We start from the raw sequence: 15,652 nt of genomic DNA on the forward strand, positions 1-15,652 counted from the left end.
TGCTGTTCTTCTCTTTACTGTCATTTAGGTATTTTTGGCATGGTAGCAATTTCCCTATCAGCTTCCCAGAACTAGTTCCCTAACAGTTATTCCTCAAGTACCTGTCATGCTGTTTTCTGCCCCTAATATGCCAGTCCCTCAGTAACAAGTATAATTCTCAGTAACATTATTGATACTTGCTGAACAACAGCAGTGTTTTTCCCCAAGCCCAGGACTGTTCTGAAGATTCTGAATGTCCTCAAAGCAGTATAAAGTACTGGAGAGAATAAGTGTTTTCAGTTGAAAGGACAACTAAAGCATGCTAAGATGCTCAGCTTCTGCAGAAATAACAGAGCATGAGAACAACTGGAATATCCATTTCTCGCACCCTTAGTGTCTGATTAAGATGAACAGATGAGACTCCCTTCTAAAAGCCTCAACACACATGCATTCAGTCACATGTATAAGCAACAGACCTACCCATAACTACAACTTTTTCTTGGTTTTCATCAGAGATCTTAAGGACTTCATTGAACCAGTCCAGCTGGTCTTGGCTAAATCCCCCGTTAAACTCCACAAACTGCGGTTCTTTGAGCCCTGCAACAAAGAGAGAAGGTCAAGCATATGCACGTGCACCCAGTGCAGCTTCTCTGTCTGCTTTTTTTTATGTGGATCTCTACACATGATAAATGGTTTTCCTTATTCTTATACCTCCTTTTGCATCTGTGGGATCAAAACGATCAGATTCCAGGAAAAAATTCCAGCTTACATGGATAAGCAAGAAAAAAAAAAAAAAAAGAAAAAGAAAAAAGAAAAAAAGGGGCTGTGAGTGTTTTGGGAGAGGTTGGCCATACAGCATGCAGAGGATTTCCACTCTGTAGTCCCCATGCTCCGGCACTGACCGGGCTTCATGGGCTTCACTCCCAGCAATGGCAGCTGTGCCAAGAGGTCCCTGTTGTCCCGATCCCAGAGGACACACAGAAAGCCCTAGAATCCTAGAGTGGATGAGGTTGAAAGGGACCTCTAGAGATCACCTAGTCCAGCTCCCCTGCTCCAGCAAGGACACCCAGAGCATGTGGCACCAGAGCAGCAGGACAGCTCCGCAGGGCACATCCTGCGACCCCCTGCATCTCCTGCCATGGCTCTCAGATTGCTGACAGGAGACCAGAGAAGGTGGAAGGTGTCACAGGCCCTGTTTGCCCGGACAGTGTCCCTGGAGCACAAGGAGCTGTGGAAGCGGCGCGGGCCCCGCGCGTGCGGCCGGCGGTACCTGCGGGGCTGTTGCGGTCTGCGTTGGGGTTCTTCTCCTGCAGCAGCCGCAGGGCCTGGCGGTAGCGGGGCGCCGTCGCCTCGCGGCCCAGCACGCTCACCTCGTAGGCGTCGAGCAGCACGAAGCGGAACCGCGGCGCCGGGCTGAACGCGTAGGCCTGGCAGTCCCCGCCGGGCGCGGCGGCCGCCTCGGGCCGGCTGTTGAGGCCGCTGCGGGCCAGGCGCTCGCGGCTGAAGTTGTAGAGCTCGTGGTTGCCCCAGACGTGGTGCACGGGCGCGCGGAGCGGCCGCAGCGCCGCCAGCACCCGCTGCAGGGCGGCCTCGGCCGCGGCCGCGCCGCTCCGCGCGTTCGCGCCGTCGATGGCGTCGCCCAGCTGCAGCACCAGGGCGGGCGGCGGCCGCTCGGCCGCCCACGCCTCCACGGCGGCCCGCAGCAGGCGCAGGCTGTGGCGGTAGTAGCGGCGCCGGCTCCCGCAGAAGTCGTAACCATCCTCGGTGTCCGCGTACTGGATGTCCGCGATGACGCCGAAGGAGAAGAGCGGCGGCGGCGGCGGCGCCTCCCCCATGGCGGCCGCCGGAAGCGCGCGGCGGCGGCGCCCGGAAGGGAGGGCCGCGCGGGCAGCATGGCGGCGGCGCTGAGGTGCGCGCGGCTGCCGGGGCGCCTGGCGGGCGGCGCCGCCGCCCTCGCGTGGGGGCGGCCGGGCTGGGCGCGGACGTGGGCGCCGCTGCCGCCTCCCGCGGGGCAGCCCCGCGCCGCCCTCGCGCACCTGCCGCCCGGCGGCGGCCCCCGCGGCGGCGGCGGCCCGCAGAGGAAGGTGAGTGCGGGCGGCCTCGGTGGGGCGGCCGGGACGCGGGAGCCTTCCCCGCTGCCCCGGGCCCCGAGCGAGGCGCTCACGCGTTCCCTTTCCAGTAGCTGGTGTCCTGGCGGTCGCTGGCGGCCACCTTCGTGCTCTGCGGGGGCCTGCTCGTGGCCATGAAGAAGATGAAGAAGATGAAGGAGGAAAGTGAGTGCTCGCCTGCCCCCCGCGGCCTCCCCACAGCCCATTCCGCATCGCGCTCCTGGCATCATCCTGTGCCCCGGTGTGGGGTCTGGGCCCTCCTTTCCCCTTCCAAACCCTTCCCTTTTTTGCCAGGCAAAAAAATCCCCAAGCTATAATGGCCTATTTTTTTGGTGTAACTATTCAGTTTTGCTGTCATTCTGTAGCTAGTTCTGAAATGAGTTGGATCATGATTTATTCTGTGCTGTTGTGTGAGCGGTGTGCGCATAAATGCTCTTATACTGCAGAAAACTTGAAAATTAGGTATTATAAAATCCCCCCAAAACACTTTTGCTGTTGAAATGGTTATGCTTACTTATATTTGCTGTTATGAGTAAACATGGTATGGATCAGTGCAAAAGCTGGAAAGGAGAAATCTCTTTGTAATCATGGGGCACAGATCTGCAGGTAGTATTTTTTGAACGCATTGATTTCTATATATGTTATTTCTGTGTGTGTTTACTCATTCTGCAGCGACTGCTTACTGTCTTAATTTTCATGTTTTTAAGCCAGAAACTCAGGTATAGCATAGTTGCTCTCATATGTTGAATTTATGAAGTTGCCTTTGCTTGTTTGTTTAAAACCAGCCCAGGCCATGTACTTGTCTGTCTTGAAAAAGAAAAAAAAATGAAAGATCTGTTTGGATGGCAGTGAAAGAGATGTATATTTCAAAGGAATTGTGATGCATTTGATAGAGGAATTCGCTCAAAATCAGATGCTCTACTCTGAAGTCTTCTTCGTGTTGGGCTTTACAATGACTATTGATCTTGATGTTTTGAGGTGTTGTTAAATGATTTTGAAACGTGACTGGGAAGGGGTGAGTACGTGTCCTGGAACTTTATGATCTACAGTTGTTTCTTTTAGAGCTGGAGAAGGAACGGAACCGAGGTATTGGGAAACCACTCCTGGGAGGGCCCTTCTCTCTTGTTAATCATGAGGGACAGCCCAAGACCGACAAGGACTACCTTGGCCAGTGGGTGCTCATCTACTTCGGCTTCACTCATTGCCCTGATATCTGTCCTGATGAACTGGAGAAGATGATTGAAGTAGTAGAAGAAATTGGTATGTGAATTTGAATAATATGGAGGTTATATTTAGAAGAGTTTGTTGTGAAATGCTAGGTATGATGGTAAGTGATGATCTTGTGAAAAAAATAGCGTTAATTACTAGTTAGTGTCTGAGTCGAGGAAAGGATGAGAGAGCTGGGGTTGTTTAGCCTAGACAAGAGGGCTAAGGGTAGGGTTTTATCGATGTGTATATATATCTGCAGAAAGAATATAAAGAAGATGGAGCCAGGCTTTTTTGGTGGTGCGCGGTGACAGGAGCATGAGGCAGTGGGCACAATCCAAAATGCAGGAAGTTCTAGCTGAATGCTTTTAAAAAAAAAAAAAAATCACTGTGAGGATGACAGCATATGGAACAGGTTACCCTGGAAGATTGTAGCGTCTCCATCCTTGGAAATGCCCAAAAGCCACCTGGGCACAGTCCTAGGTTACCTAGTTGAGCTGGGGAGAGTGGATTTGATGATTTCCAGAGGTCCTTTCCACCCTCAGCGATTTTGCAAATCAGCAGATTTATGCACGAACCTGTCTGCAGCTTGGTGGAATGTCAGTGAGGTTGATGTTTAAAGCATGATGAGGCTGCCCTTTCTGCAGCTGGGGACTTAGGGACTTCTCAGGAACATGATGGAAGAGAGAACAGTTCCCTCACAGACTAAATAATTTTGCCCAGAGATGTTATTTCTATTGCTTATTCTTTCTCACTTGTGCTTTCTTGTGTTCATTCACTGAGTATTTGTTTCTTTGCAAAAATACTTGCGTGTTCCTGGGAAAAAGCAGTCTGCTCAATGTTGATTTAATAGGAGGTAAAGGCTATGGAGCAACAACACTGAATTTAATTGGACTTAGCACAGTAACATGTTGCCAGTCTCTATGGTTCATTCTCTTAAAAGACTTTTCTAGCTTTCATCTTTACTTTGAACCTCTGTATGACACTGAAGGTTGATCTTGGCCTCCTTTGGGTATTTTCCCTTGTTTTCAGGAATCCTGTGACTCTAATACCCTTTTAGACTTCTGAGAATCACTGTATTTTGGTGCAAATGTTTTTCTCAGGCTGCAGAGTTACAGAACAGGAATAATAGTAGCTAAGCAGGTAGAAGGATGAACTATAATACAGAAGATATAATGCAGGAAGCAGGGGTGTGGAGGATATGACTGGAACGTGAGGAAATGATCCTGGACTACGGCTTTACCTTTGCACCCATTCCGTTGTCACTGGCATGATTTCACTGTAGCCACCATCACACCTTGATCTGTGGATCGTGCCCTGGCACGAGAGCTGGTTTTTCACTTCTTATAAGTATGGCAGGGTGTCCCAGAGAGTCAAGAGAGAGAAGTGTAGCAGTGTTGGATTTTGTGTCCCTGACTTCTTTCAGAACTTGTAATATATAAGTTCATCTGCACAGAATATATATATTTTTTTTTTACTTAGAATTGATGTAGATTTATGTTACAGTAGCTTGATTGTTACTTTTTTGGAGGGAGCTGCGAGGTGGTTTTCTGAGGAAAATAACATTTGTTAATCTTTCTCATCACAGATAAAATTCCATCTTTGCCAAATTTGACTCCACTCTTCATCACCGTTGATCCTGAAAGGGACAATGAAGAAGCTATTGCCAGATATGTTAAAGGTACTGAGTTTTTTTTCTTCCTCATTGTTTTATTACATGTAATATAGAGCATTGAAAAGGAAGATCTCAGTAGTATTCTTTTCACTAAAATATGTAAAATGTCTAAATGTCTTCTTCCCATGTAGAATTTTCTCCTAAGCTGATTGGATTGACTGGTACCAAAGAACAGATTTGGCAAGTGGCCAAAGCCTACCGTGTGTATTACAGCGAAGGTCCCAAAGACGAAGACAGTGATTACATAGTGAGTAAATGTTGGGCCATTGCCTGATAGTAGACTGGGAATAAAGTAGGTTGTAGATTTTAAATTGGAAGGCAACTGTTACAGTATGTGCTGAGCTCCTATATGATAGAGTCATGTTAAATATTCGTGTTTAGATTTTCTCAGTGATCTCAGTCAGAATGTTGTTCTATGCCATTTTCCCATATTCCTCAAAGTGAAAATATAGCTGTGGAACTGTGGAAGGTAATAGACAAGAAAGAAAGGAAGAAAAAGTGAGTAACAAATCATCCCATGCCAAACTGAGATCAGTAAGTTACTATTAAATAATGAGGCTCTATTTAATCTTTCTTAGACGAGAAAAATTAAGATATTCCGAGCAGGCAACTTCATTTTTTGCCCTGGTTTCCAGCTGAAAGACGACAGGATCTGAACTGTGATTTAATCTTTTAAAAATTATAGCTCCTGGTAGTTGATTTTTGTGATCGTATCTTGAACATTTAAAAATCTAGAGGAAAATAATTGCCTTAAACCTATTAAAATAGTTGACTTAAGCCTACATCAATAAAAATACTAAGAAACAAAAATTCCTTTGACTGCAGAAAAGAACTTAACACATTTTAGCTTCTATTGATGCAGATGCTAATGTGCTTTCTTAAATGCAAAGGCAAACTTACTTTCACAAACAGCTTCTTTTTCTCCAGTGAGCCTAAAATTATGTACTGGAGGAAGGGCTTGCCGATTTGTGGCTGCAATTTTCAGTATATTATGTCTTTGCTCTTAGGAAATGCCGTCATAGTTAGGTGCAGATCATACCTGCAGTGATGTTATTTAGATTATTTCTGATTCTTTCCAATTACCACTTCTCTGACTGCACCGTGATTTCTGTAAATGTAGATAAGCAGACAGTAGAGGGAGCCCCTTCCCAGGACACTGCATTTCCTTCCTTGCCGCATCCTATATCCACAGCTTTCGCCACCCAGTGGTGTCCTTAGACCTTTGTTTGCTCCGACAGGGTATTTGGTTTAATGAAATACCTTAATTTATATAGAATTTGCATCATACTCACATCAGAAGCTTGAATACCTTGGGAGTTAAGAAGGACAGGGAGAGTCAGAGGAAAATGGTGAAAAGAGAGGAGGGCAAAGTGCCTTAGTTTGTACCTTCCTTACATTGTCCTCAGTCCCATCTGTGCTGAGGGGAGGGTGCATGCAGCTCAGGAAAGACCTTTCTGCTTTCAGTATTCTTTCACACATCTTGAACATACTAGTTTTCTCTTTTATTGATGGGGTGGGGGCATGATGTAAAACAACAAATTGTATGAGGTGCTGCTAAGTTGTTCCCTGGTTGGCTCTAGCTAATGAACTGGAAGCTGAGTGGGGCACTGTTGCTGCAGACATTGACAGGCGTGTGGGATCTGTTTTACCAAGCAGCTGTGTGCTCTCTTGCAGGTGGATCACACAATCATAATGTATCTCCTTGGGCCAGATGGTGAATTTGTGGACTATTATGGCCAGAGTAAGAAGAGCACTGAGATTTCTGCTTCTATTGCTGCACACATGAGGAAATACAAATCCTAAACCAGAAGATTTTCCAAGATTGATGCAAACATCCACTGTAGGCTTGGCTGTAATTGCGCATTGTTTTCAGTGGAGTTACCATTATTAAAAATTGGTAAACAGCCTTCCCAACGGATGTCATTTGCATCAAGATTTCAGCCATGAGATGAAACTTGGGACTGCTGTGAAACGTTGTTGGGAACAAAAAATAGAAAACACGTTTCATTTCGAAGGGACACTGTATCACTGATAAAATTACTTTGTATCTTTTGGGCAAATATCAGAGAAGGATGTTGGCCGTAGGAAGGTGATTACTTGATGAAAAGCCATGTAAGCCATGGCATCCTCAGAGGACCCTGCTGTTCTCATTTCTGCACTATTTTGCCTGCTGGCAGAGGCACTGTAGACAGGAAGCCTTAAGAGTACTACTTTATTTACGTTCAGAAGATGGAGAACACTGAAATCATTAGCAGCTTGCACATATGGGACCAGCCCTGTAATCTGTCTGATCTTCACCATTTGAAAACAGAAGTGAAATGTTTCTTCATGACAGTTTTCCCCATTATTAGCATTAGTTGTAAATGAAAAGGGTATTGGATTGCCAATATATTTTTCTTCTGGTCTAAATGTTTTGGAGTGTACTCTTAGCCTGACTTGTGCTATGCCGAATAGTGAAGTGATGGGGATAAAGAGAGTCTGTTTCCATGCATAGGGCTGTTGATCAGATGAATTTTATGCAGTGCTGCATTTGAAAATAAAAGATTGCTTTGTACAATTGCTTTATTCTTTTTTACATTTTGCAGGAAATGCCTTCTAGGCAATGAGAGTGGATGTAGTATGTGTGTGTGGTACAGTATGAGGTCTTCAAATAATGATCTTCCAACAGGGACAACATGCAGAGGAGAGAATCCAGACTGTCATCCCTTTCAGTTGTACTAAGGTTTATGCAAAATGATCTCAATTTTAGTATGATTGTGGAGGTGTGTTTTCTTTTTATTTCTTAGTTTGAGATAACTGGTAATAGAATATTACTAGTTTGCACATGCATCAAACTTCATATTCTTGTTTTTTTTTTTTTTAAATGCCTCTGCAGAAAGTTGTGCTGATCGATACAGTATCACAAATCATGGCATAGGCTGTTCTATTTATTTATTATTTCACTTAAACCTAAAGAATGACTCATAAGACATATAAGAGAGAATTTCTTGTTATAAGTTCCCACAATATTTCAAAGTGAATACAAGTGCTACTGCAGATGCTGTTTTTATGAACTCCTTTGTGCACAAAATTACCTTATCTGGTAAGATACTGAGTGGAAAAGGATTGAGTGGAAAATTGCAGATGTCAACAGAGATAAGGAAAAAATTAGAGAGAAACGCATGCAGATACTTTGAACATGTGTTTTTATGTTTCAGGTAGAGTTGAACCATTGATACTCAGTACAGGGAAGAGCCAGATCTTCTTAACTCTCTGTCCTGTGTGAGGGTCCAAGTCAATTGCTGGTTAATGCTCCAGCTCTAAGAGTCAGAACCTGAGCTGGAAGGAGAACATAAGCTGCAGAGGCTATGAAAAACATTTGTAAATATAAATGGCCTGTCAAAGAACTTTCCAGATGGATGTAATTAGAAAGCCATTTTCCTAATATTTTATCTCCCAAGGACATATAATTGCACATTCCCTTTCTACAGAATGAAGAACACAAGAAGAACATTATGAGGTTGCAAGATCTGGCAGATAAACTGCAGATGAAAGTCCTATCCTGCAAAAGACAAGCTGAGGAAGACGTGAGTCACCGAACTGAAGCAAATACTTACTCAGAGTTTTCTAGGACCCTCATTTCAAATTTTATCTCTGTGCCTGGACATGTTACTGGACGGTTTTAATTCCTTTTGTTCTGTAATTTCAGAAAATACAGGATAAGCTGTATTGTGGCTGAGGAACATGTAGGTATTGCTGACACTCAATGTGAAAAGCTCAGGTCAAATAACTTCCTTCTACAAAGGTAAGCCTTTAATGCAGGCAGCAGATATACAGTTTATTTTGAATTGCTCTAGCAAGCCAACCAGTGGATACATGCTTTATAGACAGATATAGCTGTCTTGCAGGAAAGACTGTTATAGAAGGAAAGGACTTCTGCATTTCAAAAACTGGTGCATTTCTTTCTGGCTATTGTCATCACTTCAGTTTCATCAGTTAAGAGACTTTGTGAAAGGAAAGAAACAGCAATGTCCAGCGTTAGGTTAGTTCTCAACATTCCCAAAACAGCTTTCCTTTAGTAGATGATCTATGAAGATTTTCCTAGCCGTCCTTGTAGGAGGAGATCCTAGGAAAACTGCACTGCATTTTACCTTTCACGATCCCTCCCCTCTGGGCTGCAGACTTCTTTAGCTTACACATTTATAGATAGTCATTTTAAATGTGCTTCCCTCCTTCTGTGCCCTAGACCTCTTTCTTCCTGTCCAGGTAGCTGTGTGCAGGACAAAATTGTTTTTCTCCTGTGCTGCTTCCTACATATCTCAACCCTTTGACTCTGTAGGAATATGGGGGGGGGGAAAGTCTAATGTAGATGTGGTTCTGGTTGTCAGCTTTAGGCAGAATTTATGTTCTGATCTAGAAGTAGTCTTGAATATGCATCAGCACTGTATCCTTAGCTCAGCTTACCTGGCAGTTATCTGTCTCCATTCTAGGACTGGTACTAACTAGTGAGAAGAGGTTCATATCAGTGTTGGTTCTGCAACTTTCAGTGAGCTACTTGGCCACATTCCAGTATGGCAGACCTGGCAACCTTAGGAGAAAGGCATCTCCAAGGGGATGTGGCTTTGGCAAGATAACCACCATCTTCACCTCACCATCTCCCTCCTGCAGGCAAAGGAATTCTTTCTCAGTCCAAAGTACTCGGTGAACTCCCATCCTCCTTTCCTCTGGCCTAGGGCTTTGGCTCTGACTCACCACAGGTTTGGCAGAATAACAGGCAAATGAGGCTACCTGGCCTGTTCAGTGCACAGTCCCAGCTGCCAGCAGCACAGAGAGAGCCTCTGAGGAAAAGGTAGGGGAGCTGCAGCTGACATGCCCACTACACAGCCAGCTACTACATTACACCCAGAAAGAAGCGTTGAACAAATTTATTTAAGATCCTGCCTGAGGCTCCTGGTATGATTGTATTGGAGGAATACTGTAGAAATCTGAGTCCCCTCATATGGGTCAAGCCTTTGTGTTATAGTCAGCCTGATCTTTAGGCAAACTGTCCAGGAGGGGCTTTTCACACCACCTACACCCTTTCCTGGGCAAGCTCCAGAAGTGTGGGATAGATGAGTGGACAGTGAGATGGATTAGGAACTGGCTGGATGGCAGGGCCCAGAGAGTGGTGATCAGCGGTGCAGAGTCTAGTTGGAGGCCTGTAGCTAGCGGGGTCCCCCAGGGGTCAGTCCTTGGTCCAGTCCTGTTCAATTTATTCATCAATGACCTGGATGAAGGCACAGAGTGCTCCCTCAGCAAGTTTGCTGATGATACCAAACTGGGAGGAGTAGCCGATACCCCAGAGGGCTGTGCTGCCATCCAGAGGGACCTGGACAGACTGGACAACTGGGTGGTGAAAAACCTCATGCAATTCAACAAGGCCAAGTGCAAGGTCCTGCACCTGGGGAGGAATAACCCCAGACACCAGTACAGGCTGGGGACCGACCTTGTGGAGAGCAGCTCTGCAGAGAAAGACCTGGGTGTCATGGTGGATGACAAGTTGACCATGAGGCAGCAGTGTGCCCTCGTGGCCAAGAAGGCTAATGGAATCCTGGGCTGCATTAAGAAGAGCGTCTCCAGCAGGTCCAGGGAGGTGATCCTGCCCCTCTACTCAGCCCTGGTGAGGCCACATCTGGAGTATTGTGTCCAGTTCTGGGCTCCACAGGACAAGAGGGATGTGGAGCTGCTGGAGAGAGTCCAGCGCAGGGCTACAAGGATGATCAGGGGCCTGGAACATCTGCCCTATGAGGAGAGGCTGAGGGAGCAGGGCCTGTTCAGCCTGGAGAAGAGAAGGCTGAGAGGGGACCTGAGCAGTGTCTAGAAGTACCTCAAGGGAGGGAGTGCAGAGGACGGTGATGGTCTCTTTTCAGTGGTGGCCACTGACAGAACTAGAGGAAACAGCCACAAACTGAAGCATCCAAAGTTCCACAGGAACTTAAGGCAAAATTTCTTAACAGTGAGGGTGACAGAGCGCTTGAACAGGCTGCCCAGAGAGGTGGTGGAGTCTCCTTCTCTGGAGATCTTCAAAACCCGCTTGGACGCAGTCCTGTGCCACGTGCTCTGGGTGACCCTGCGTGTGCAGGGGGGTTGGACTAGATGATCTCTAGAGGTCCCTTCCAACCTTAACCGTGCTGTGATTCTATGATACACACAGTTGCACTTGCTTGTGATAACGCCTGGGTTGGACAAAGCTAGTACGGGGGTGCCTTGCAAAGCCAGGCCTCTGACTATTGGAGTAATCAGCCTAGCTCATTAGCTGGTGCAGAAAATAACTCACATATCAATGAATAATTGTGCCTCTGCTCTGTCAATTGAATCAAGTGGTTTTTCAGCTGCGGGAATGGATAGAAATAGATAGAAACAGGTCAAGAAGCTGCAACTGTGCCAAGGGGTGTTTTGACAGGCAATCAGGTCAGCATCAGGTCAGTCCCCTAAGGCTGTGGCTTCACGTATAATGGCAACACTTTTTTAAGATACTTAATACTTAGTCACTGTCTTGACCATTTGTTTTTGGCTGATACTCCCTGGCTGTGCATTAGCCTGTGTGAGTGTGAAGTACTAAGAGAGACTCACTGAGCATCAAATAGGCAGCAGCAAGACCCAAGCTCAGGGACAGGTGCCTGCCCTCAGGGAGGGCTTGTCATAAGTGCAGCTGGAGAGTGTTTGTGCCTGATCTTGTGTCCCCAGCAAATGGGCAGATCCTGGGCTGTGAGATGCCAGCAAGTCACCCAAGAGCTTCCTGCAGCCCACGCTTGGGAGGAAGAAGCCCCTCCTGTCCCCCAGGGGTTCAACAACCAGTCGAGTGGGACTTCACAGGTAAAGAATCTGTCCCCCAGAAGGGGAGACGAGGCAGTGGGGGCTGCACACAGAGGCCAGAGGCTGCCCCTGCCAGGAGGGTCACTCAATCACTTGTCTCCCTTCATCTTCAGAGTCATAGTTAAAAATAGGTGCCTCTTGCAAGACTCTGGAGCTGGGTCGTGCCTGCTGCTGTAGATGATACGCTTCCACTAATAGCTCTCAAAGACATTCCTCAGAGGGTAGGTTGCCATCTATATCCCACCGCAATGTGTTGCCCTGTCAGAGTGGGACAACTGTGTTGTGCCCTAAGAAGGCAGATGCTATTCTTGTCTCAGAAAAATTTGCTCAGGCACAGCTCCTTTCTCTGCCAAAATGTTAAAATTCAGCAGCAAGACTGAATGTTCTCTCACTTGCAAGGGTATAAATCAAGTAATCCCTGTGAAGTGACACTGCACAAACCCAGCAAACGGGCTTGCACTGTGCTGTCCTGGGACATGGCATGGTCATTTGAACCCAGTCTTGATTCCTGCTTGAGAATTGATTTGGGATGGGTGTTCATCGTTTTTCTTGGACATTAGCAAATGAAAAAAAAAAAATAGTCGTCTTGTGGCCCTGAGCCCCTTTTGCAGATCAGAAGGAGAGTCCTGGTTCATAAGTCCTACTCCTGCATGTGAAAGAACTGTTGGTTACTGGAGGCTTCCTCTAGCCTGGCTTGTCAGGAGAGATGGTGCTGTAGAAAAACATTTTTCTTTGCTGGTCCAAGCAGAGCAGGAGCAGTCCTTGAAGATCTTTAGATCAAATACAAAATTGGGGGCCACGTGCATTAGGTGTAATGAGAGCAAGAGGCTCTTGCAGAAAGAATTAATTAGCTGAGAGTGAGAAATGGAGAGAGTAACCACAGTGCTGAAGTAGGGTTTATGCTGTACTTGGGAGCGCAGGGAGGTGTCTGGGTTGGTAAGGAGATGAATGTGTGTGAGAAGAAAGGACAAGTGATTTAGATGCTGGGGAATGACGAGGAAGAAGAGGCGTCATCTCAGTGTCAGGTTTGGGAGAGTTGAGAAATCTGAGGGGAAATAATCTGAAACTGGCAATCTGATTTTAAACGTACCTCGACAGAGCTTTTTAAAGCTTAATTTTAGTTTTGAAGAAATGACTCATTATTTTTAGTTTGTAAAGTAAAAATATGTTGTTTTGTTAACACTGCTCATGGGGCAAAATTCACTAATGATCGTGCACTGCGCTATGTGGTGCTGGCTGCACTGTTGAGAAGGAAATATCCCCAGGGATTTTTTCAAACTAAGCACAAACTGTATTGGGAGGGAACTGTGAAAAGTCAGGTTAACTCCTTGCCTTTCCAGAGAAAACAGCCTAATAAATGTAATGACTACAGGGTCTGCTGCTGTAGTGTGGAAGCTGCCATAGAGTACCAGACCTCAGCTGTCCCTGAGCACTCCTAGAGCAGGGAAAGTAGCCTAAGTTGGGATCCACTGGCCACGGCAGCTACTGCTGTGTCTAGCAGGGAGCCCATGGATGGGGATGCGCAGAATGGCCCGAGTTGGGTGCTGCTCTTGGTCCTGTGGCTCTCACCACGGGGACCTGGACTTGTCAGTGTGTGAGCCCTGCTCGTGGCTACTTCCCGTGCATGCATTTTCTGGAAGTTGAAGAATCTGTAAAGGAGAGATTAAAAAAAAAAAAAAACCCACAGGAAGAGATGAGAGTAGGGACTGAGCAGCTCTGAGTGCCCACACTCTTCTGGGGAGGAGAGTGGAGATGCGTAACAGAGAAAGGGCTGAGTTAGTGGGTCTGAGGCAGGACAGGATGGTGCTCAGAGCGTGTTCAGAGGAGATCAGGGACAGAGGCTGGGAATAAGAACTCTCTGATGGTATCACTGTAAAGCCTCCTGGATTATCGGGATCAAAGTGGAGCACTGATGTGAGGGAAATGGAACATGAATCTCATTGCTTTGTGGGGAATGAGAGTCATTTTGTGTGGATACTCTATTTGTGGAAACAGGCTGCTTGTCACCTGATAGGTGCTGGTGCAAAGGTCTTGAGAAAAACATCGGTCCATAATGGCCATAAACAAACATCTCTCAGAGAAAGTTTAAAATAGATGGATCTGATGGGGTCGTATACAGCTTCTATATGGACTGCAGGGGATCTCTTGAACTCAACAGCAGCAGTCCAAGAACAGCAATACCAATGGTAAAGAACGTTTCCCTTCCAACACTGTCAGTAAAGCCAAATTCAACGGCTCACCCCATGAGCTCCTATCATACCCCATGGGAAGGAGAAATCATCTAGCAATTGAGCCTTGCTGTTAGGATTTCCTGCCAGTGCCAGTGCCCACCACCTCACACATACCCGCAGCCCTCCTGAAGTGAGAGCAGTGCTGTCAGCAGAAAACGTGAATCAGAAGGCACGAAAGCTTTGGAACTGGGGCATAAGGGGGCAAAGACCAAGCTTAGCAAATGTATGAGGAAGACAGTAGTGCAGGGTCACAAGACAGCTTTGTTCCGAGATGCCATGTGGCATCGTGCTCCAGGAAACTGGCCAACCCGAGGGAATTCTCAGCATTGGACAATTTGAGGGACCTAGAGGGGCTAATTTGGGAGGAAAGCAATATATACTTGTGTTGCATGAAAAGCAGTGACTGAGCAAAGCTGGTACAGCATCTCAAGCTGGAGAGGATATGGGATATATTTTCTCAGAGCAGAATCCTTATTGAGATTTGTAATAATATTCCCTTCTCCTTTGGACTAAACACAGATCTTCACTCATCTTCTGTGATAAGTCGCTTGGATAGAAAGGACTGACCTGTGTAGCTTTTAGAGGGGAAAACAAGGAATCTCCTCAGTCTGTGGGGATACTAGCGCTGTTAGACCCCCTAGTAACTCGTCTCCCGTAGATGAGCACACTGAGGCCCTGGCTGCTGGCGAGCTGGTGGAGTGTCTCCATCGTTGCCTCCTGCTGGAACTGTTCTGTTTTGCACAACTGACTTTTCTCTACAGAGGGAGGAGGGACTTGCACCATTCCCTTTGCGTCTCAGATGGATGCTCTGAAAGCCATTAAGTGTCTAGGCTGGTAACCAAGGTAATCCATCTGTCAACACAAAGTGTGCAGTAATTCAAAAATTTCCTGAGGATGCAAAAGGAACTTTTTTTTTGCAGTATAAGAATGAGAAGTTGTTTTGGAAAATGTCTCTGGGAAATCCTTCTATGTATTTTGTTGGTAACTGCACTGTAGCAATTCTGGCACTCACTGTGGTCACCTAATGGGGGTGTCTTACCCTTGAAAAGAGTAGTGTTTTACATAAACAGATTTACACAGCTTCCAGTGCAATTAAATTCCGCCTTACAGCACTGAAACCTGTGGTATTTCTGTGGTATTTCGGCTTCTGCCACAGATGAATGTCAGCAAATGACATTTCTGGTTGCTGTCTTTTTTAAGATCCATTTGCTGCTGGTGCTAATATTGTGCATCTAACCCTGATTTTCCTTCCCTCCCTCCCTCCCCTCTTGCCACTTGCTCTTTTTTTTTTTTTTTCTTTGTCTTATCCTGAGGCCTCCAGCCTGCCCACCCCACTCCCTTGCTCTGTAACAGGAGACCCTCAGCTGCTTTGGTGGGTGACGGAAAGGACATTCTGAATGTCACCTCCTCAGCCAGGAGGAGTCTGAGTAATGGTGCCACTTAGAAACTCGTTCAGGAGAAGCTGATCCTCAAATACCATGTTGCTGGTTTACCTGTCTCCTTTGCCCTGTTAGCTGGTTCTCTCTCTCTCTTAGTTGGCCGCCCCTGGGTGTCACTCACTGTCGCTTTGTTGAAAGTCACTAAGATGTCATCCTTGTAAAGCAGTCTGTGTAACCACT

At 46.4% G+C, this 15,652-nt stretch overlaps 2 protein-coding genes across 2 annotated transcripts in view; both read left to right on the forward strand.

Moving 5' to 3' along the window:
• The first annotated feature begins 1,758 nt into the window (after positions 1-1,758).
• SCO1 (synthesis of cytochrome C oxidase 1) lies at positions 1,759-7,525 on the forward strand. The gene is given in 7 exon segments (XM_088535938.1): positions 1,759-1,843; positions 1,846-2,063; positions 2,162-2,252; positions 3,150-3,347; positions 4,882-4,974; positions 5,100-5,215; positions 6,643-7,525. Coding segments are annotated over 7 exon segments (930 nt in total). The 3' UTR covers positions 6,772-7,525.
• A 1,193-nt stretch (positions 7,526-8,718) lies between these two features.
• LOC104566362 (myosin heavy chain, skeletal muscle, adult-like) overlaps positions 8,719-15,652 on the forward strand; it is a 28,199-nt gene continuing 21,265 nt past the window's right edge. The window contains exon 1 of the mRNA XM_088535828.1: positions 8,719-8,752. The gene's annotated coding sequence lies outside the window, so the exon portion shown is untranslated. The remainder of the gene's footprint in view (positions 8,753-15,652) is intronic.

The sequence above is a fragment of the Tinamus guttatus genome, unplaced genomic scaffold, assembly GCF_059628265.1.
Source record: "Tinamus guttatus ecotype Peru unplaced genomic scaffold, ASM5962826v1 Tinamus_guttatus_pri_ptg000649l, whole genome shotgun sequence".
In the NCBI taxonomy this organism is placed as follows: domain Eukaryota; kingdom Metazoa; phylum Chordata; class Aves; order Tinamiformes; family Tinamidae; genus Tinamus; species Tinamus guttatus.